At 44.0% G+C, this 22,374-nt stretch overlaps 1 protein-coding gene across 5 annotated transcripts in view; it reads right to left on the minus strand.

Annotated features, from left to right (window-relative positions):
• Positions 1–20,663, minus strand: part of TP53INP2 (tumor protein p53 inducible nuclear protein 2) — a 37,061-nt gene extending 16,398 nt beyond the window's left edge. Inside the window, exons 1-2 of one of the 5 annotated variants that reach the window (XM_079979982.1) lie at positions 20,318–20,663; positions 413–775 (exon numbers count right to left, since the gene is read on the minus strand). In XM_079979982.1, coding sequence (XP_079836108.1) covers positions 413–536 — 124 coding nt within the window. In that variant the 5' untranslated portion in view covers positions 537–775; positions 20,318–20,663. Of the gene's footprint in view, positions 1–412; positions 776–3,821; positions 4,063–19,961; positions 20,107–20,317 lie in introns of those variants that run through there. The other 4 variants (XM_079979983.1, XM_079979981.1, XM_079979985.1 and 1 more) reach the window with 4 other exon arrangements.
• Between the last annotated feature and the right edge of the window lie 1,711 nt (positions 20,664–22,374).

Here is a 22,374-nt window from a genome sequence, read left to right on the forward strand (position 1 = left end):
AAGCTGAGCTGCTAGCCCTCAGGAAGGAGCTCTATTATCTAGTAGCAACAAACCACAACTCCTCAATTCTCCAATTTGAGAGTTATGGCTCTTAAGTCAGGGATAGGGAACCACTGGCCCTCTAGATCAGGGTCTCCAGTTGTTTTTGGACTACAACCCCCATCTTCCCTAGCTAGCAGGACAAAATGGCCAGGGATGATGGGAATTGTAGTCCCAAAACAGCTGGAGACCCAAGGCTGGGGAAACCCTGCTCTAGATGTTGATGAACTATAACTCTCATCAGCCCCAGCAAGCATGGCCAACGGCCAGGGATGATGGTAGTTGAAGTTCAGCAACATCTGGAGGGCCAGAGGTGCCCTGCCCCAGCACCCGTTCTAGGTTGACCCTGATCATTCCCTCTCATATATCTCACCTGGAAGATCAATAATGAGCCACCCATCTTCTTCTTCCTCTTTAGAGACAAACGGCTTAGGTTCCTCAAGGTCCTCAGGTGCGCTGCTGTCACTGAAGAAGAGGCTGGTGAGGCGCTGGAACATGGCTGGAGAATTATTTCAGAGGTGGACTTGGGAATGAAAGGTGGGGATGAGTTTGTAGGCGCTGGCTTGAGCGTGTGGAAGCTGGTGTGGAGGGCAGGAGCACGAGTTGGGGAGTGTTGGGTGGACGGATTCCTTGCCAAGGGCGGGAGCTGCTTGTTTTCCTAAGCGGAGTCTTATCTGAGTTGAGTTACGTAGATAGTGCAATCATAAGGTTCTTCACTTGGCTTCAGTGCAAAGGCCTGCCAAAGAAAGGGAAAATTCATTAAGGCCAAACACTGATGGAATCACGAGGAACTCAGATGGCCTGGAGGAAGGGTGAGAAGAGAACCCTTGCATGAACCGTCATCCCAATTCATCACGGCCATTTCTCTTTATTCTGCCTCCTACACATAGTGCCTTCTCAACTGCATTCCCACTGGGCTGCCTGCTGGGCCTTCCTCACTTTTACTATAGAAATAAACACCTTGCAAGACGGCCGAGTTGAGTTCTCTCACCCTACAGGGTGCCCCAGGCAAGGAGTAGCCTGTTCGCTTTGATTACGGTTAACCTACTTCCCCTCACATGCAGGCAAAGAAAACAAGTGTGGCTTCTCTTATGCCAACCCAGATGTTTTGGATGCCAACTCCCACCAGCCCCAGCTAGCTGGCGGGGGCACCAGGTGGGCGAAGGAGGCCCTAAGCCAGGGGTTGGCAACCTAAGGCCCATGGGCCACAAGTGGCCCTTGGGGAAAATTTAACCAGCCCATGAACCACCACCACCTGTTCAGGGACCCCGGCCACTTGCTCTGTCGGCTCCCGTGTGCTGCACTAAACCAGTGCAGAGCAGAGCGGGGACCACCTTCTGCAACACTGGCTGGCTTCCCATTGGCTGCAGGAAGCTCCGCACAACTCCTCCATGCCGGAAGGAGCGCCGGAAATGGTGTTTGCGCATGCGTGCGTGCGCACTCCGGCCCACCGCGGCGTCTGTGGAACTATAAACCAGCCCAAGCCACAAAAACTTTGCTGACCCCTGCCCTAAGCCTTGTGGTGCATGTGCTAAGCACCAGTCAGGAATACTGTAAGGAAAAGTAGATCACCATTGTGTGAGTTTCTGTGTGTGCCTGTCACAGCTCAGACAACTGCCCCTTTCCATATTCCCCCTGACCACAGCAGTGGGAGATAGGTGGCATGGTTCATTTATATTCAGATATATCCCTGCCTAAGATCTTTGTTCCTCCAGCTCTTCCATCCCTCACCATCTTAGGAGGTTTCTTGCTCCCTCCAAAGACTTTGCACTTTCTCCCTTGCTGCCCCCATGATATAGCATTCCTGAACACCTCTGTGATGCTCTTTCCCTTTCTTTAAATCCTTCCCCAAAGCCCACCATTCCTCTAAAGCATTTGGCACAACACTGCCATTCCCTTGCTCCACTGTAATTCAGCTTGTAACTAAAGATGCCCTTCAGTCTTCCTTTTCATTGCACAGTCATGAGGATTTGTGCTCTTGATGCCATGGGAGTAGCTGTACAAGAGCCACACGAGCTATAGGAGAGCCAGTGTGGTGTAATAATAATAATAATAATAATAATAATAATAATAATAATAATTTATTATTTATACCCCGCCCATCTGGCTGGGCCTCCCCAGCCACTCTGGGCGGCTTCCATAAAAGCAAAAATACAATAAAATATCACACGTTAAAAACTTCCCTGTTAAGAGTGCTGAATTAGGCCCTGGGAGACTATGGTTCAGATCTCCACTCAGCCATGAAGCTCACTAGGTGGTCTTGGGCCAGTCAGCTCCCCTCAGCCTAGCTTTGGTTTGTTCTGTGATGCTTCTTCAAATCCACCACATTATTGCTGTCGGGGCTATAGCACAACTAAAGGAGGACAACCCATACCCCACCCCAAGAACAAATGCTCTGGTTTTCATGGCTTGCTTTTGCTGCAGTATAGTCCATCTGGACAGCATAACTGGTAGCATTAAGAAGCATCAGAAGGACTGTTAATAAAGCAGAATAAATGCACCGCCCAGTACACTATTATTATGCCAAGCGCATGTTGCGGAATACTATCCAATATTCTTAAACCCTGTGCTATGCTGGCTCTTAACTTGTCAAAACTCAGTGAATGAGGTAAATAGCTTGCTTTCTTGGACTCAGCTATACAGCTGCAAATAAAACGTTTTAAATGTGCTGTAAAGCGCAACATACAAATGTGACACTAGATGGCAACAGTGAACTTTGCCAAATTCAATGTATTTTTCAAAACTTTTTTTTCAAAAAAGCATTTTCACAGCGTTTTTTATATGTATGTAGATTCCACCCTTTTGTCTTTTTGAGTATTTGAAAACTGGCAGCACATTCATCCAGAACCAGAGGAGAGACATCAAGATCCAGTTTTTCTTTTGGGATCTTAGACTGTGATGGATCGGATCTCCAATAATCCTTTAGAAGAGGGAACATTTGGATTTGTTTGTCAGAGAAATTCCTTCCTATCACTTTGCCTTTATCTGCTCAGCTTCCATCTGTTCCTACAGCAAAGGGCTTCCATTAATCAGCGCAGCCTATTTAATCAGCACAATGCATCACTAATAACTGCACCCACTTATTACAAAGCGCTGTCTGGTCAGACCCGTGGGCAGGGCTATAGCAAATCAATCTGACATGCAACCACCCCATGAGGGATCTGCTGGAAGTCTCAAGACCATAGAAAACAGCATTTTCATGGAGGAACAAAGTGCTCCTATGTTGTTGCCACAACAATCCTGTGACGTAGGTTAGACTAGAAGAGAGCGAGTGGCCGAGCAGTGATTTGAATTCAGAACCCTACTATATCACATTATCTTTCCCCAACTCTGTTGCCCATGGAGGCTAGCCTTAAGGCCTTCTTATGTGCCCAGGAAAGCTTTCAAATTAGGGACTTCAGGGATGAACCTACTTACTCCATTATGCTATACGGTTCCTTTCCCTGCATATCAAAGAACATAAATGCTCTCTTGGATCAGGCCAAAGACCCATATAGCTCAGTGTCCTGTTCTCACAGCAGCCAACCAGATACGTATTGGTAGCCCACAAACAGCACCTGAACACATCAGCACTCTCCACACTCATGTTCCCCAGCAAATGAAGTTCAGAGGTACTAGTTTTACCCTTGCCCTTACCCCACCCTTTTCCAGGAAAAACCTCCGCTCTTTAGTGCTAAATCAGAGCAAACATCAATCCAGGGAAAACACAGCTGGTGGAATGTGATTTCCCAGCCAGAAGTGTCAATACATCCTGACAGCTTTCCAAATAGGTTAATACTTGCCCCACATCTTATTGAATTGATGCCTTTTTCTCCTGGTTTTCCTCCATCCCCTCTGCCTAACTATAGAAGTTATCTCGCCACATCCCACTGATTCTGTCCAATTGGATTTGCAAAGGACTATGATTTGGCTCAAAGGCAGATGGTTGCTCCTTCCTCCTTCATAATGACCCCTTTCCTATCCAGAGCCTTTAGTTCAATGCCTTTTGGGGCCTACACACGACAGTGATGGCTTGCTGCAATTACCTAGGCAAGGAGCTGCAGTGGAAGCCATTATGATGGCAGCAAACACATATACAACTTGGCACCAATGGATGGATCCTGTAGGCATGGCAGGCAGCACAGGAGAAGCCTGGTAGGGTAGTTTATCTCAGAGGTCTGTGAGACAAGTAAGTTGGCATTCATACACAGCATATAGCTGGGACTATTTGTTTCCTTAGAAATGTGCCTGACTTATTTCAATGGAATTTGCTTGAGCTCATTGCCTTTTGCAGTGGTGAGCTCCTGTTACATTGGGACCTGCTGGTCAATCTCTAATCATTTGCAGTAGATGTGCGAGGAATTGTGTTTATGAATTGTTTGACAACAAAAGCAACAGAATCATCCCCCTACTACTTGAAATGAAGAAAGATTGGGGGTAAACTGGAATGGGTGTTTGGGTGGAAGGACTGTGAGCTCTGTTTGGTTCCAGTACTCAAAACAAAGTCCTGGACTCATAATTATTTAATGTATGTCTTTTGCACCAGGCACTCTCTCAGTGAATCTTGGGGGTCTAATTAGAAACAAAGTAGATCCCACTGGAAGTGGCTCATGGGGTAGAGCAGAGCTGCTATTCCAGCTTCCCAGCAGGTAGGTCACTTCATCTTTCAGGATGTGGAGCAGAAGGCAGTGAGGAGGTCAGCACAGTGTAAATGCACTGGCGGAGCCAATCTAGTGGCACTGCTGGTGTGTTTGCACCATGCTGACATCCTCACCACCTCGTTCTCTTTTTTTTTATAATAATTTTTATTAATTTTCCAATTTTAAAACAAAGCAACAACAACAACATAAAAGCATCAACCAATACAAACAAACACACAAATATAGATTCTTAACCTCCTTTTCATAAGCCTCCTTTCTCGGACTTCCCCATACCTCACCCTTTTTGCATCCTTATTTTACAGTTTTTCAGCAACCCTTTTAGCCAATTAAATTTAAATTTATTAAATTTCTCAATTTCACCTTAAGTCATCAAACATTTTCAGCTGTAATTCTGCATCTTCCTTCCCCTTGACATTTTAACACTGATCAATATTGTAACAGTTCTTAAGGTAAGCTTTAAACTTCTTCCAGTCTTCCTCCACCGTCTCTTTCTCTTGGTCACGGATTCTGCCAGTCATTTCTGCCAATCCCATAAAGTCAATCACTTTCGTCTGCCATTCTTCCAGTGTGGGGAGTTCTTGTGTCTTCCAATACTTTGCTAGAAGGATCCTTGCTGCTGTAGTGGCGTACATAAAAAAAGTCCTATCCTTCCTTGACACCAATTGGCCGACCATGCCCAAGAGAAATGCCTCTGGTTTCTTGTGAAAAGTACATTTAAGTACCTTCTTAATTTCATTATAAATCATTTCCCAGAAGGCTTTAATCTTTGGGCAGGTCCACCAAAGGTGAAAGAAGGTACCTTCAGTTTCATTACATTTCCAACATTTATTATTGGGCAGATGATAAATCTTCGCAAGCTTAACTAGGGTCATGTACCACCTGTAAATCATTTTCATAATATTTTCTCTTAGGGCATTACATGCCGTGAATTTAATACCGGTGGTCCATAACTGTTCCCAGTCAGCAAACATAATGTCATGTCCAACGTCCTGTGCCCATTTAATCATAGCTGATTTAACTGTCTCATCTATTGTATTCCACTTCAGCAACAAATTGTACATTCTTGATACATTCTTAGTATTGGGTTCTAGCAATTCTGTTTCCAATTTCGATTTCTCCACCTGGAAGCCAATTTTCCTGTCTTGTTTAAAAGTTTCCATTATTTGGTAATAATGAAGCCAATCTCGCACCTTGGGCTTTAATTTCTCAAAGCTCTGTAGTTTAAATTCACCACTTTCTTGTTCTAAAATTTCAGAGTATTTTGGCCATTTGGATTCCATATTGAGTTTCTTCACCTCCTTAGCCTCCATAGGTGATAACCACCTAGGAGTTTTATTTTCCAACAAATCCTTGTACCGAATCCAAACATTATATAATGCTTTCCTAACAATATGGTTTTTAAAACCCCTATGAACTTTAACCTTGTCGTACCATAAATATGCATGCCAACCAAACCTATTATCAAATCCTTCCAAATCCAGAATGTCTGCATTCTCAAGAAGTAGCCAGTCTTTCAACCAGCAGAAAGCTGCCGATTCATAGTACAGTCTCAAATTCGGCAGGGCAAACCCCCCTCTTTCTTTTACATCAGTAAGTATCTTAAATTTTATTCTGGGCTTTTTGCCCTGCCAGATAAATTTAGATATATCTTTCTGCCACTTCTTGAAACAATCCAGTTTATCCACGATTTGTAACGTCTGAAACAAAAATAACATTCTAGGCAATACATTCATTTTAATCACTGCAATTCGGCCTAACAAGGAAAGCTTCAAATTCGACCATATTTCTAGATCTTTCTTTACCTCTGTCCAGCATTTGTCATAGTTGTCTTTAAATAAGTTCACATTTTTAGATGTCACGTTAATCCCCAAATATTTTACTTTCTTTGCCACCATTAACCCAGTTTCATATTGGAATCTCTCTCTTTCAACATTTGTTAATTTTTCCCCCAGAACTTTAGTTTTTTGTTTGTTCAACTTAAATCCTGCCACCTGGCCAAAGAATTGAATTAACTCTAAAACTCTTTTTGTACTAGTGTCTGGCTCTTGTAACGTCAATACTAGGTCATCTGCAAATGCCTTCAATTTATAATGTTTAGCTCCGACCTGAACTCCTTTTACCAGCTGGTCCCCCCTGATCATGTTTAACAAAACCTCCAGGACTGATATAAAAAGTAATGGGGATATCGGGCACCCCTGCCGTGTCCCTTTTTCTATGGATAGTTCATCAGTAACCACATTATTTACAATTAACTTAGCCTTTTGTTCAGAATATATTGCACTTATACCATTTTCAAACCTTTGGCCTACCCCCATCCCATGGAGATTCTTCTTCATAAACTTCCAAGAGATATTGTCAGAGGCTTTCTCCGCGTCCACAAAAATCAGGACTGCCTTCGTATTAATATTTACAGTTAGCAGTTCCATAATATCAATTATGTTCCTTACATTATCTGATAAGTGTCTTCTTGGGAGAAAGCCTGCCTGATCCTTATGAATCTCCTCCATTAACACCCTCTTCAGTCTTTTTGCTAAAATGTCAGCAAATATTTTATAATCCACATTAAGTAGTGATATAGGGCGGTAGTTCTTAACTCACCACCTCGTTCTCTCTCCCTTTTCCTTCTGGTAAGCAACAGTGTCTTATCTGTCACTAAGCTAAGATAGAAGCTCTGGTGAGGTAGAGCAGGGACAGGCAGGGATGAAGCACACCACTTATTTCACAGCAGTGCTGCTGCTGCTAATACCTGCCAGTCTCTTGCATGCCAAATAAATAAGATCTCCCCCCAACAGAACCCACCAAATAAACTAAGCAGAGGAAGGGATAGGTTACATTTGCACAAATGGCTAAGGATGAAATTGCGGTGTTTAAAATTTTTGAAGCCACTTTATTATGACCAACCAAAACACTGCAAAATGACAAGCAAGCTTTTGAGTCCACCAGAACTTTCCACCACCAACATTTAAATAAAGTAGATATCACACCTGAGAGTCTTTGCCAACTGGTTCTTACTGATATAAGAGCCAGTGTGGTCCAGTGTTTAGAGTGCTGGATTAGGCTTGGGGAAACCAGAGTTAAGATCCCCACTCAGCCATGAAGCTCACCGGGTGACCTTGAGCTAGTCACTGCATCTCAGCCTAATCCACCTCACAGGATTGTTGTAAGAATTAAATCAGGAGGGGCAGAGGCATGTATGGCACCTTGAGCTCCTTGGAGAAAAAGATAGGATATAAATGCAATGAATGAATGAATGAAACTGATCTTTTTATAATTCTCATTGTAGTACTGTGTTTTCTGTCTGTATTCTACCTTGCAACAGAATTACTGATAGAACTATGTGAAAACCAGCAAGGGGACTTAAAAAAATAATTGTGGTGCTGGCAAGTTGCTGTTAGCACAAATTCTGGGATCTAATGTGAGCCCTGCACTTCGTTCCTGAATGCTCCAGGCTCCTTTCAAAGCCCACTCAGCTACAGCCTTGAGCAGAGTCCTTCACAAACAAGCTCAGCTGTGCTCTTAGGGGGGACAATGATGGATTTTCTGCCTTTCAACCAATCAGCAAATCCATCCTGAAATTCAGTCACATTAGTGACATTGAAAAGAGGATTGTGTGGGGCCGGGGGAGGGAGTGGGAGGGGAGTGTATGTTTATGTTGCAAAGAACTGAGACAGCTGAGAACAGGAAATGTGAGCAATACAGATGGAAAATACACAGGAGGTGGGGGTGAGGGAGACAGCAGTTCATCCAGAGAGCACAAGGAATATTTGAGGGGCTTCCGGCTGGCAGGTCTGCCCATGATAAGACATTGCCTGTATCTTGCCATTCCCTTATCACAGAAGCAAGAAGGGAAAGGATATTTAAGGGGGGTGGGATGTTCATCTGGGGGAAATGTAATCTCTGCAAAGTAATGAGAGGCTGCCTGATTATGAGAGATGGAAGAATTGGCTTTCCCTCCAAGAACTTTTGGACCACAACACCATCATGCCAGACCACTGGCCATGCTTCCTGGGACTGATGGGGGGGGGGGTGTAATCCAAAGCTTCCGGAGGAAGGATGCCAAATTGGTGGAGGTTTGCTTTATATCATGAAGCCACTAGCTATCAGAGATGTTGCTGGATCAAAACTGATCCATCCAGTTTGGTGTGCATGTGGCCTAAGGTTCTCTACCTTTGATATATAGGATTCCAGTTTTACAAATTATATGGGTTATATCCTAACTTTTTTTGGGGGGGGGGGCGGCGAGTATTTCACTCACTTGCAAAGATCCTGATGCTCAGTATGTATTCTTTTTCCTGCCTATGCATTGTTTGTTGCACACCTCAACTTTTCCTCATCCCTGGATTGGCCTATCGTAGTCTTAATTATCAAATAATGCACTGTGTGCACAAAATGATTTTGCATGGTATCACAAACCTCCTTAATCTGGTTTGGAAAAAGAAAAGACCATCAAAATCAAGACATGCCCCCATGCCTTTTTGCAATGGATGTGTTGCATGTGCATTGTGCACTCTGGGTAAAATGGGTAAACAAGATTCCATCCCTGAATAATCCTCTATTGGAATATTCTGACACTTCCTTTGTTGAGACCAAAGAGCCTAGCATCTACTTATTCAAATACTTTTTCAAGAGCTTCTCAGGGGGCAAAAAGAGTTGCATCGGTTGAAACTGGAGAGGCCACAGTCATCTCTCCTCCCAACCCATCACGAATTTCAGCATCATCTTTCAGCTCTTTCTTCACCTCCCACAGTACAATCCACAATTCGGAAAGGCTACAGTATGGACCAAACACATCTCTACATCATCCACTTCCTAGTGGAAAATCAAGTTGTGCGGCCCACACTGCCTTATTCTCTGTCTGTTCAAAGTTAGTGTGGGAGAAGCTCAAGTGTCATAAAGGTGCTTTACATTTGATTTAAATATACAGTGTGCTTCTGACCATACCATCTGTGTTTGGCAACCTTTCATTATATACATTTTTACACAACCACAATAAGAGTTTATATAAATCAATTCCTACTATTGAGCTAAAAAACATGGTCTGCTCTGCCGTTCTTGGCAGAAAATGAAATGAACAAAATTTCTATCTGTTTCTGACCACACAGGCCATTGCTTTGTTTTATACTAGCCAGAGTGTAAATCTGCAGGACCTCTTGAATTTCATGGGTGAGATCAGATTAGTATGAATGTATGTTATTTGATCTAGTTATCCGATTAACTCATTTATACAGTGGGTGCAAGGCATAACACCGCAGGGGTAACTTCAGTTATAGAACTAGGCAACTGGCAGGGGGTGTAATGAAGTAAGAAACGATTAGCCTCGTTGAACTGCTCGATAAACAGAATACAGAGGCCCAGATTTCACTGACTCAGAACCACCAGAATAGCCACATGCTGTGGGCATGATTCAGAGAGAGCGCGAGAGAGAGCCCGCATGTCCTACCTTACAGAGGGGAGTCCTCTATTTGCAGGTGCCCTCCAAGTGTGGTTTAAAGAAACGGAACTGTAAGGAGGGAGAGCAGGGCCCCTGAAGCTGCCCATCAACAGCTCTTGAGCTGCTGGTACACAGATCACCTGTTCACAAAGCCTTAATTTAAAGGTGGAAGAATCTGACCATTGCCATCCTCTCAGTTCCTCAGGGTTCCAATCTTAAACTTGGTTCTCCATGTTTCTGCAGCAATTTGCAAATTTTATTTGATTTCTTAAAAATCCTCATGAAAATTCTTAGTTATTTTAGTGCAAATTTCTCTAGATGAAAACATTTTGTATATCGTTTTGACTAATGTATACTTTTTTTGCAAGCAATTTCTCCTAATGTAATGCATTTTGTATGTTATTTTCACACATATATATTCATTTTTATGCACATTTTTACCTAATATAGGCATTTTTAAAAAACACTGGTCAGTTGGAGAACTGGATCACAAAATTCAAATAAATGCAATTTTCAAAGGATGGCTATGTTTCAGTTCTCAGACCATCATAATTGAATCAAAAACTCAATTTGATAAATTTGGCTTTAAATGTGAACTGAATCAAATTTCTCCCCCATCCCCAACTATGGTAAGATGCACTGAATTTCTATTTAAATTATAGACATTATTTCTAAATTTGCATCTATATTTATTCATTAGGAATCTTTTGCCCAATGTGGGGCTCAAACCCATAAACTCTGAGATTAAGAGTTTCATGCTCTACCCAATGAGCTATACCAGCTAAAGACTTGTGCCCAATGTTTGGTGTATGTCCATGAAAGGTGCACTACTAATAAATTCTTTTCCTGTTTCTTACCTTTGTGGCTAATTCCCTTCGCAGAAAAGTCACTAAAAGCCATCAATAATCCAAGCTGACTTTCAGGGTAGTAAATATGCTGGCAGATGCCCATAGCAGAAGTTCACAGGATTACATCATGAAATGTCCAGCAACATAGCCCTGAAATTTCACCAGCTCTTTTTTCACAACATCCTCCTAAATGACTGAACTGTGAACAGAATCTGCACCACTCTGATCCATCTTTAAAGCCCTTCTATAAACACACAGAAGGCTAGTAGTTCTATTGATTTTATTAACCAAAGCTTTTAAAGCAAGAGTACTGTTTGGCATTTATAGGCACTGTTTCTAAGTGACTTATCCCTCCTAGCCATCTTTAGAGCAGCTTTGCTCCCTAATGTATAATAACCTCCCCATATATTGAAACCACCAAGTAAGGCTTTCCTTTGGGTGCCCTTGCCACCTCCAGAAAGGTGGGTGATCAGAGGAGCAAGGGTCTTCTCAGTGGTGGCACCCTGTCCTATCTTGTGAGCATTGGGGTTGGAGAGGGAGACTAGAATGGAACAGAATATCCCAGTGGGGCAAGGGATGAGGAGAGGCAGACATCACTGGCTGGCTTGAACACAGATCAGAAGCTCCCCACACAACAACATATTCTTGCAGATCTCACTTGAAAATAATTAAGCGTGCACAGAATTACTGCTATAACCATTACGTTCTGCCAGACCTCCCTTGAATATCTCAGTAATACCTTTTAAACAGTGGGAGTTGGCAAGCCTTACTTGCTTTGGGAACTGACAGAAAAGTAGTAAATGTGACCGGGGGAGAGAAAAATTGCAGTGGGACTTGAAGAGGTACTCACTACTGAGCAAAGCAAGCATGCTGGGATGTTGTATTCTGTGTGTCTTGATGTGACCCAGTTCTGCAGCAGTTTGGCCCAGCATAATGTGGGAAATAGGGGGTAACTGAATGACCTCCCTGCCCCCGCTTCTCCCCCCCCCCTTCGTATAAATAAGAAAGTGACATGATGCAGCTCAGACTGTATGCCAGTAAGCCTAGCAGGGGCCATCTGCTCACAGTGAGAGGGGATTACACTTTCAGGCGACAAAGGCCTTTCCAACCCCCTCCTCCAGCACAAAGGAAGAGATGGCTGGTGCCACCAAGCTCTGCTGGGGGAATCAACCTTCTGTGTGCAACTGCCCCTCCCCATTCACCGACAAAGACTCCTGGTAATCTCAGCTTCTTGCCACAGGGTGGTCATTCCCAAACAATGCATGGGAGAAACTGCTAACGCACAGTGAGGTACTCTGTTCTTCTGTTGAACAGCTATCAGAGGGCTTTTTCTCCCAGTGTTTAACTGGAAGATTTCCACACAGCCTCTGCTGGGGGAAGAACATTCAGGGACATCTCTTGTAATAAGAGTTAATCCTCATGGGTCAATAGACAGGGATGATGGGAACCTAGAACACCTAGAGGCCCAAAACTCCCTCATTCCTAAAGGGTGGGTAATTTTTATTCTTATGTATTCTAAAAGCAAACCTTTTAAGATCCAAGACTGAAGTGTGCCTCCTGTTTTAACTGGGGCTGTGCATGTCCCGGTTACAGTAATTTGGGAAATGCTGCAATATGCAAAGGGCGGTGAGAATGCAATATCAGCTGGTGTTTCCTATCAAAAAGTTGTTGTTGTTGTTGTTGTTAATAATAATACCCCGCCCATCTGGCTGGGTTTCCTCAGCCACTATGGGCTGTTCCCAACAGAATATTAAAAGCACAATAAAGCGTCAAACATTAAAAACTTCCCTAAACAGGGCTGCCTTCAGATGTCTTCTAAAAGACAGCTAGTTGTTTATTTCTTTGACATTTGATGGGAGGGCATTCCACAGGGTTGGCACCACTACCGAGAAGGCCCTCTGCCTGGTTCCCTGTAACCTCACTTCTCGCAGTGAGGGAACTACCAGAAGGCCCTTGGAGCTGGACCTCAGTGTCCAGGCTGAGTGATTGGGGTGGAGACACTCCTTCAGGTATACTGGGCCGAGGCCATTTAGGGCTTTAAAGGTCAGCACCAACACTTTGAATTGTGCTCGGAAATGTACTGGGAAGGAAGCTTGAGATGCTATTGGCATAGATGGAATCTAGCTTAGCCCTAGTTAACAATAATTTCCTTACTCTGTCTTACAATGCACAGGGATTGCATTTTTGCACATCCTTTGCACTGGATGGTAACTGTTCATGTTTTCACAAAGGGAAAATAAACACACACCATTAACATCATCTTTCTTTTTGTTACCAGGACTGTGTGTACTTTGCAATAATACAGTACTTTTTGGGGGGAGGGAACTGCCTAAGGAACCTAAATTCTGCACCCCAAAAGGCTGAACTGCATAAAAATTATACATTTCAGAATTTCTATATGTGTACAGGTTTAGGTTGCTTGGGCAGATAAAATTTCCAAAAAAAAGTTATGACGAAGTACACACTGCCCTGTGACTGAGTAGAAAAGAGGATAATGTTAATTGTTCATCCTGTTCACAAAGAAAAACAAACACATAAATAATGAATCATTAATATACTATATATAATATAGCAAGTATTATAATGTATGAAATTATTATACTGTGTATAATATAATATGCAACATAAAGATGTATACTAGGTAAATGATACAAAGCAAGGTAATTTGTATAATTCTTGCCAAAATAAGTTTTATTTTCAAATTTTGCTATATTGCATAATTTAGGAAATGGGTGAAGAGCTATGCTGAACAGAAAGCCTGGCCTCCATCCTTTGGAAATCTTGTTCAGCAAAACTCCTGACTGTCAATAAACACCTCCTACATATGTTCAAACATACATTCAAAGCCATGAGGGTGAAGAAGATGAAAACCAAAACAAAAAATCTGAGATTCTCTGGATCCTGAATCCAGCATAGTGCTAAGGCAAGGATTTTTGTTTGCACAACATAATGCTCTGTTCTGGGAGTTTCCCTAACCATCTGGAGGAGATTTGGGGAGGGGAAAATGGGTGCACGCAAACTGGGTGGGGAGTACAAACCAAAATCCTTGTGTTGACAGGACAAGGTATTTGAATTCTGAGTCCAGTCGGGTACTGTGTGCTTTTTCCTTCTCTACCTCAATGGAATTGCAACATAATTACTTGCTGTCAGTGCCAATGGGATGCTCTTCAAGGCCTCCTCTATCTCTTGGAAGGTTGTGCCATTGGCTTATGGTTTATCCATTTGCCATATTTATAGTGTGTGTGTGTGCATATATACACACATATATATGTGTGTGTGTGTGTAGCATAATTGCAAAAATAGGATGAAACTGCATGCACAAATGAATATCAGTGCTTTGACCAATATGTTTGAAAGTCAAATGTTAAATGTGAAAGTCAAATGTTAAGCTTTATGAGATATCGGTTCAGTCCCAAAGGAGAGCAGATCACACTCAAGTGTGATTTTGATCCTCCAGGGCCAGGATTAAAATATGGCACCAGTCTATTAAAAAATTTCTGGCGGTTTGGTGAGGAGGTAGTGGATGTGGCAGCAGGGATCCCACAGATATCCGTGTGGCCACTGTGGGAACATGATGCTGGACTAGATGGGCCACTGTCCTGATCCACCAAGCTCTTCTTAGCTTCTTATGTATTTGTCCTTCCTGGAAACTGGATATTTTTTCCAGTTATCTTCTGCATATAGTGAGACTGCTTTCATGATGTCAGGTGGTTGCACATTATTTTGATAAATCCAAGTGAACTCCGGAGAGGTTTTCGTTTGGCAAAAGGAAACTAAAACCAGAAAGAAAATGAGCTATTCTCCTTCCTCTCAACCTGGCATATATTGTTATCCTTCTTTTGTGAATCACTGGCTCTCCATAATAACCCTGTTAGGTAAGACCAGGAGGGAGGGAGAGAGAAAGCACAATTGAAACCAAGACCAATGAAGCACAAGAACATTACAAAATAGGCAGGAAGGAGTGGGTTGCTCTTGTTTTTGTAATTAACAGGGACAGGACTTCCAGAACTGTTACGAGCTTTGCAAATACCTATTTAGAATCAAGACGTTGCTCTCCCAAAATAAACCCTTTCCAAATTCTTTGGAGCCAAATGCCAAGACTCGCCAAGGAAAACATTCCAAAATAGATCTAAGAATGCCTCCACTGTCATCATGACACTGTAGAATGGCAATATGTGCTTATGATGCTTGAGAATTGCTATCTTCATCACCTCCTACTCAAGAGGGGATGGCCATGGTGGTTGGGAGGGTGGAAGCTTCATCTGTCACACTGGTGTTTATACTGCAGATTTAATGTGTCACAGTTTAGTATTAGATTGCACAATCTTCACCCCAAACTTCAGAATGCATAAAGGCACAAAAACTCCCATTTCTTAATGCAGTGGGCTTACCCCATAACCTTCAAGGACAGTGGCTGTGTACTCATACAGATGGAAGCTGGATTAGAGGGAAATTCACCAAACCTCAATGTTTCATAGAATTATAGACTCATAAAACTGTAGAGTTGGAAGGGACCACAATGCAGGAATCTCAACTGGGTCATACATGAGAGATGGCCATCTAACCCCTGCATAAAAGCCTTCAAGGAAGGAGAGTCCGCCACCTCTCATGGAAGTCTCTGTCAAATAGCACTTACTGTCAGAAAGTTCTTACTGTTGTTTATTTGGAATCTCCTTTCTTGTAACTTGAATCATTGATTCAGGTCCTACCCTCCAGAGCAGGAGAAAATAAGCTAGCTCCATTCTCCATGTGACAGCCCTTTAGATATCTGAAGATGGCTATCATATCTCCTCTCAGTCTCCTCTTTTCCAGGCTAAACATACCCAGCTCCCTCAACCATTGCTCATAAGGATGGGTTTCCAGATCCTTGATCATCTTGTTTGCCCTCCTCTTCACACCTTCCATATTGTCAATATCCTTCTTAAATTGTAGTGCACAGAAGTGGACACAGTACTCCAGGTGTGCTCTGACCAAGACAGAATTAGAGCAGAACTATTACTTCCCTTGATTGGGGCACTTGTTGTTGTTTAGTCGTTTAGTCATGTCCGACTCTTTGTGACTCTATGGTCCAGAGCACCAGGGTACAAGGCTTCTGTTAATGCCACACTGTTGACTTATGTTAAGCTTATAGTCTATAACAGTGTTTCCCAACCTTGGGCCTCCAGCTGTTTTTGAACTACAATTCCCATCATCCCTGACCACAGGTCTTGCTAGCTAGGGATGATGGGAGTTGTAGTCCAAAAACAGCTGGAGGCCCAAGGTTGGGAAACACTGGTCTATAAGACCTCCAGATCCTTTTCACATGTACAACTGGCAATCCGGATGTTCCCCATCTTATATTTATACAGCTGGTTCTTCATGCCTAAGTGCAGAACCTTACATTTGCCCCTATTGAAATTCATTTTGCTGGTTTATAGCCAGTTCTCCAGTACGTTAAGGTCATATTGAATCCCAATTCTGTCTTCAGTGGCATGGGTACACCTCCCAGTTTCATGTCACCTGCAAATTTGATTAGCATCCCCTCAGTACTTTCATCCACGTCATTTATAACAATGTTTAACAACCCTGGACCCAGGACAGAACTCTGCAGCAGTATGCTGCACCCCACTTTTCTCCAGGATGACAAGGAACCATTAGCGAGTACTCTGTGGGTTTAGTCAGCCAACCAGCTACAAATCCACCTGACAGTTACCTCATCCAGTCTACATTTTACCAGCTTCTCCAGAAGAGTATCATGAAGGACTTTGTCAAAAACCTTACTGAAATCAAGATACACTACGTCCACAGCATTCCCCTAATCCATCAAGTCTCTAACTCTATCAAAAAACAAAGAAAACAATGAGATTTGTCTGGCATGACTTGTTTTTGAGGAACCCATGCTGGGTCTTAGTAATCACAGCATCCTTTTCTAAGTGCTCATAGCCCTTTCCTGGTATTGAGGACCCACAAACCAGGTTTAATAAGAAATGACAGGGCAGATAAAGCTAACATCTGCGACTGTATACCATTTCCCAAACCTGCAGCAGCAGCACACTGGATGCAGAGTAAATGGGAGTGTGTACACAGCTGCATCATAGCTTCCTGTCACACAGCTGTAAAATGAATGGTCATAGATGAATATGGCATCTGCAACTTTGCAGTTTGCTTATGCATTTAATCTACAGAGTAGCTGATATGCAGGAGTCTGTCACTTGTAGTCCTATGGATACAAATGAACATCTAAATCTTTTCCCTAGAGCCATGCAACTACAGGGGGTAAAACTCGGAGTGGTGACTACACTACAGTTTCATTGCAACAGCCATCAACTTTAACACACAAATCAATAAAGGACCAGGCACTTCAGCTCCAACACTGGTGCCTCTGGCCTTTTTGTCACCCACAAATCAGGTTTAATTATCACTTGTGAAAAACAGACACCAGACCAGCTGAACATCAAAAGGGAATGTGATAAACTTCCTAACCATATATACTGTCAGTGCCAGCATTGCCCCTCTTGCAAGTTATCCAAAGCTGGACTAGTCTAAGGCCCCCAAAAGAACCTATGTTAAAAGCAGCAAGCTAACCAAATTATTGGGCATGACTGCATGTGTGCTGCATTAATTACACTGAAGGGGGCTCTAACTGTTTAAAAAATCTCCATAGCAAAGCAAGGCCTTTCATGTACTAATATGCAGGAATGAACAATGGTTTCAAATGCTGGCTAGGTGGTGTGATGATTAGAGCATTGAACTAGGACCTAGAAAACCAGGGTTCAAATCCTGATTTAGCCATGAAGCTCACTTGATGGCCATGGGCCAGTCACTGTCTCTCAGCTTAACCCCGCCTCACATGGTTGTCGTGAGGATAAAGTGGAGATGTGAAAAAACACCTTGAGCTCTGTGGAGGAAAGGTGGGACATAAATGTAATAATAAATACATCAACACATTTTCTGTTGGGCTCACACCCTGAATTCTCCACAAGCAGCCCAGCATTCTTTTGCACATTTGGCTATTCTGCTTTAATAGTGCGTAAAGAATTTTGCTTTTCTGGGAAGATATGGACACAGGAAGCTGCCTTATATTAAGTCAGACAACTAGTCCACCTAGTTCAGCATTGTCTACACGGACTGGCAGCAGCTCTCCAGGGTTTCAGGCAAGGGATCTCTTTCAGAGGCTGAGGATTTAGCCACAGCCCTTCTGCAAGCCAGGCCAATGTTCCACCACTGAGCTACTGCCCTTCCTCTTCTCAGCTACGCCCACAATTAAATTATGTGTTAAAATATAACATGCTGAATGAGCCCCAAATCCAAACTACCACTCAAAGCTATAAAAAAAGATGATGAGTAAAGTGGACCAAAGGAGAGGCACACCGAGCCCTAGTCATCCTTCCCTTAGGTGCTTTATTTGCTGTGACACCGACCCTACGAGCTTCTTGCTCGGAAGTGCAAATACAAAATAACATGACATTGCTCCATGCAGTCCTCTGCCCACCGAATTATCAAAGAAATGCAATGCACCGATCTTCAGCGCTCTCCAGTATATGGCAGCCTTCCACACAGCAGGTCAAAAGAGGACAACTTCAATATGCGCGGGTGGGGAGGGGGGGGGAAGGATTAGAAAGGGCCGGCCTTGGTGACGTCTCAATGTCATATGCAAATGACAGCGACGTCACCCCAGGCTTCCAATCCCAGGCAGCCAATGGGGGCGGGGGCTGAGATCAACCTTTAATCTTAATCCGCTGGTGGAGAAACAAGTAACAAAAGAGGCAAAGACAAGGGAATAAGAATCAAGCAGGGCCGTGAAACTGACTGAGCGCAGAGCGGCGGCTGGTCCTCCAGGTCGAGGAAACACGACGCCTTGTTTGTCGTTTCAACAGCTCTGCCTTTTGTTCCCTTTTACCTACGTCAAGAGGAGAGACCCGGGCCCCGATCCTGCCTCCTGCAAGCCTGACGAAGTGGGGGGACTGGCATAGGTCACGAAAGCTTGTTGTTGTTACGCCACAACAGCGCATCCGTTCGCCCTTTGCGCTTGGCGCGGAGATACATTTCCATAGAAGGCCGGACGCTGCGGGTTCTCGCCTTCCCTGCCCTCCACCGCACCCCGATCCACAAGTGCACGCTCGGTTTATAAACTATAAGCCAAGAGGCGATCCAATAAGGCACGTTCGTAGTTCGCTTGCAAAGAGTCACACACAAGTCAGAACTCTTCCCGTTTTTATTTTTGAACAAACACCCGGCGGGAGTGACGCCAAGGACAACAAATCAAGTCCGCATTTGGCATTAGGAGCCCATATGCAGCGGTAGCTGGCAGGATTGCAGTGGGTAACAAGAGCTTGCTCTCAAGGAAACAGCTGAGCGAAAAAGCAGGCAGCCAACCCACCCCACTGATCTGCAGTTGATTATGATGAACATTTTCCATTCGCCTGTTATGACCTCAATGAGACAAGCTCCACACAAACAAGGGATGTTTTGCCTTCTTTCCGCTCCTTCGCCTCTCCCTCCCCACCCGCATCACCTTCCCAGTGTATTATTAATATCTGCAACATTTGGTTGTTGTTAATAGCCGGAGACAGTCAAGACAAAAGGCTCTTTCTGCATTTTGAAGCTAAGAAAGAGAGTCAGTTACAAACCAGTCAGATCCCGAACCCCAGCCTATTATTCCTGGCTGTCTCTTGCGCAGCCTTTTGTTTATTACCGAAGGCTCTTCAAAATCATAAAAGAGCAACCATGATCATTAATGATTCTGTAATTACTTACATTCGGGGATCCGGTTTTAAAGTGGGATATTTTACTCTCAAAAAACCTACGATGAGAATACTCAGATATATACACGCACCACATATGTCAATTTTTCATTTGCAAGCCAAAGCAAAGGACGAAGTAAACAGGAGCCTTTCTTCGTCGCCGCCCGCCCCCTTCCAGACCCCCAGTCTCTCTCTCCCTGGTGACTCTAGAGGTCAAGATAGCCTGCTTCTAAACTCAACACAAAGATCTGTCCCTCCTGAGGTTTAGAAGATCTCCTACCTCAATATAATGTATTCGTGAGTTCCCTGCCAACCAGAGGATGAAATCGCAACGCGTCCATAACAACATATTGAGAAACATAAAGCGAAGCACCCGGCCGCATAGAGACTGTCAAATACAAAAGGGAATTCAAATGGCACACCAGAAGGGAAATCGATATCTGAGATGAACGTCCCTCTCTCTCATGCACACACTACATCCAAGGGTGGACTCTTAATACGTCGACAGCAGCAAAACAAAAATAACTCGCAAGCTCCCTTTCGCCATAAAAATACAAGTTTGGAAATAAACCAACCGCCCAAAGGGAAAGGCAAAGGGAATTGGGGGAGCGGGGGGGGGAGTAGAACAGCACTTACCTTGCCTTTTATGTCATCAAATGTTTTGTAAACAACACCACACACACAAAAAGAAAACCCACAAGATTATTATTATTAAGCACCAGCTTTAGGCAGAGTCTGTGAGGTAGTTTTAATTGAAATCAATAATAGAAACGATTAAAAAAAAAAAAGACCCTCCCCCAAAAAAAAGGATGCAGGAGGAGGAAGAGCAGGAGGTGGTGGTGATGTGAATAGTGTCTCAGGTCTTCTCAGAAGATATGCACCATTTGCAAACTGCAAGCAGCTGCCCTCGCGTCCGGACGCCCTCCCTCCCCTGGCTGTAGTCTTGGTATTATTTTTTTTCTGTTATTGCTGAATCCCCGGTTGATCTCGGCTCAGAAATTAGAACGTTCAAACAGCTGATCGTGGCGTCACAAAGGGGCCCGCCCGCCGCCGGAGCGGCAGCCTCTCTCTGCAGCCAATGGGAGGCGGACAACGGCCGGAAGGCGGGGCTTTGGCGCAGCGGTGGGGGGAGCTCTTAGCGCTCCACGTGAGCGCTGGGACCCGTGGAGGGGAAACGGGGAGGGCTCGCGGTGAGGCTGTGGTAGAAGTAGGATCCTGTGCACTGCTGGGTGCCGTGTGGTCAGTGGGGCCCGGGATTTGCCGGGGGAGGGCGGGGAGCCGAAAAAAAAGGACGCATCCCTTCCAAAAAGACTTGGGGTAGATTGAAGAAAGTGTGTCCGGCTGCTCCCTGGAAACTTGTAACTCGAGCGGGTGGAGATCGAGACCATTCCAGGATCTCCCTCTGCGCTAAAGTTTCCCCATCGAAATAAAAAAGGTTTTTCTACAGGACTGTCACGGTTGAACTGCGGGACTGTCGCGCTTATTGAAGTTAAGAAATAGTCATCTGTTAGGTGTGGCTTGTATGTATGTGATAGTAGATTGGTCTGTAGGGATTTGGCCCTCAGGAGTTGGAGTCCACCGACATCCGATCATTCCTGACCATTGGCCATGTTGGTGAGGGCTGGTGGGAGTTCAACAGTTTCTGGAGGGTAATATGGAGGTTCCTCAGCCCTGGTCAACAGGGGAGATTTGTGCCACCTGACTGACAGTGTGACTTGCACTGCCTCAGAAGATGGTGGACTTTCGTGTATTCCAGGATTTTGAGGCTGGAAGGCCAAATCAACACAGACTGTGGAAACCTCACACTGGACTTCAAGCATCTGGCATTGTGTGCCTCCCTATTCTTGCTCCAGACTCTGGGTCCTTGGTTTCCAAATGAGATGCAAAAACTGCTCTCATCAGAAAAGAGATTTGGGGACCCATGTCATCAGCTGGTGTTGGTCCACTGTGCTTCATTAAGTCCAGGGTCAACGTAGCTGTCTACCAGGAGATTTTGGAGCACTTCATGCTTTCTTCCGCAGACGAGCTTTATGGGGATGCTAACTTCATTTTCCAGCAGGACTTTGGCACCTGCCCACACTGCCAAAAGTACCAAAACCTGGTTCAATGCCCATGGGATTACTGTGCTTGATTGGCCAGCAAACTCACCTGACCTGAACCCCATAGAGAATCTATGGGGCATTGCCAAGAGAAAGATGAGAGACATGAGACCGAGCAATGCAGAAGAGCTGAAGGCTGCTCTTGAAGCTTCCTGGTCTTCCATAACACCTCAGCAGTGCCACAGGCTGATAGAATCCATGCCAAACCACACTGAGGCAGTAATTGATGCAAAAGGGGCCCAAACCAAGTACTGAGTACATATGCATGCTTCTGCTTCTCAGAGGTCCAATATTGCTCTATTTGCTGTCCTTGTTTTGCTGATTTCATTTAATATTCTAATTTTCTGGGATTGTTAATTTGGGGTTTTCATCAGCTGTATGCCATGATCATCACAATTATAACAAATAAAGGCTTGACATATCTCGCTTTGCATGTCATGAGTCTATATCGTATATTAGTTTCACCTTTTAAGTTGAATTACTGAAATAAATGAACTTTTCCACAATATTCTAATTTTCCGAGTTTCACCTGTAGTTTCAAAGGTGACCCTAGACTCTTCATTGGTCTGGTGCCAGTGATTCAAATGAGGGCCA

Source organism: Podarcis cretensis, assembly GCF_951804945.1.
Source record: "Podarcis cretensis genome assembly, chromosome: 6".
Taxonomy (NCBI): domain Eukaryota; kingdom Metazoa; phylum Chordata; class Lepidosauria; order Squamata; family Lacertidae; genus Podarcis; species Podarcis cretensis.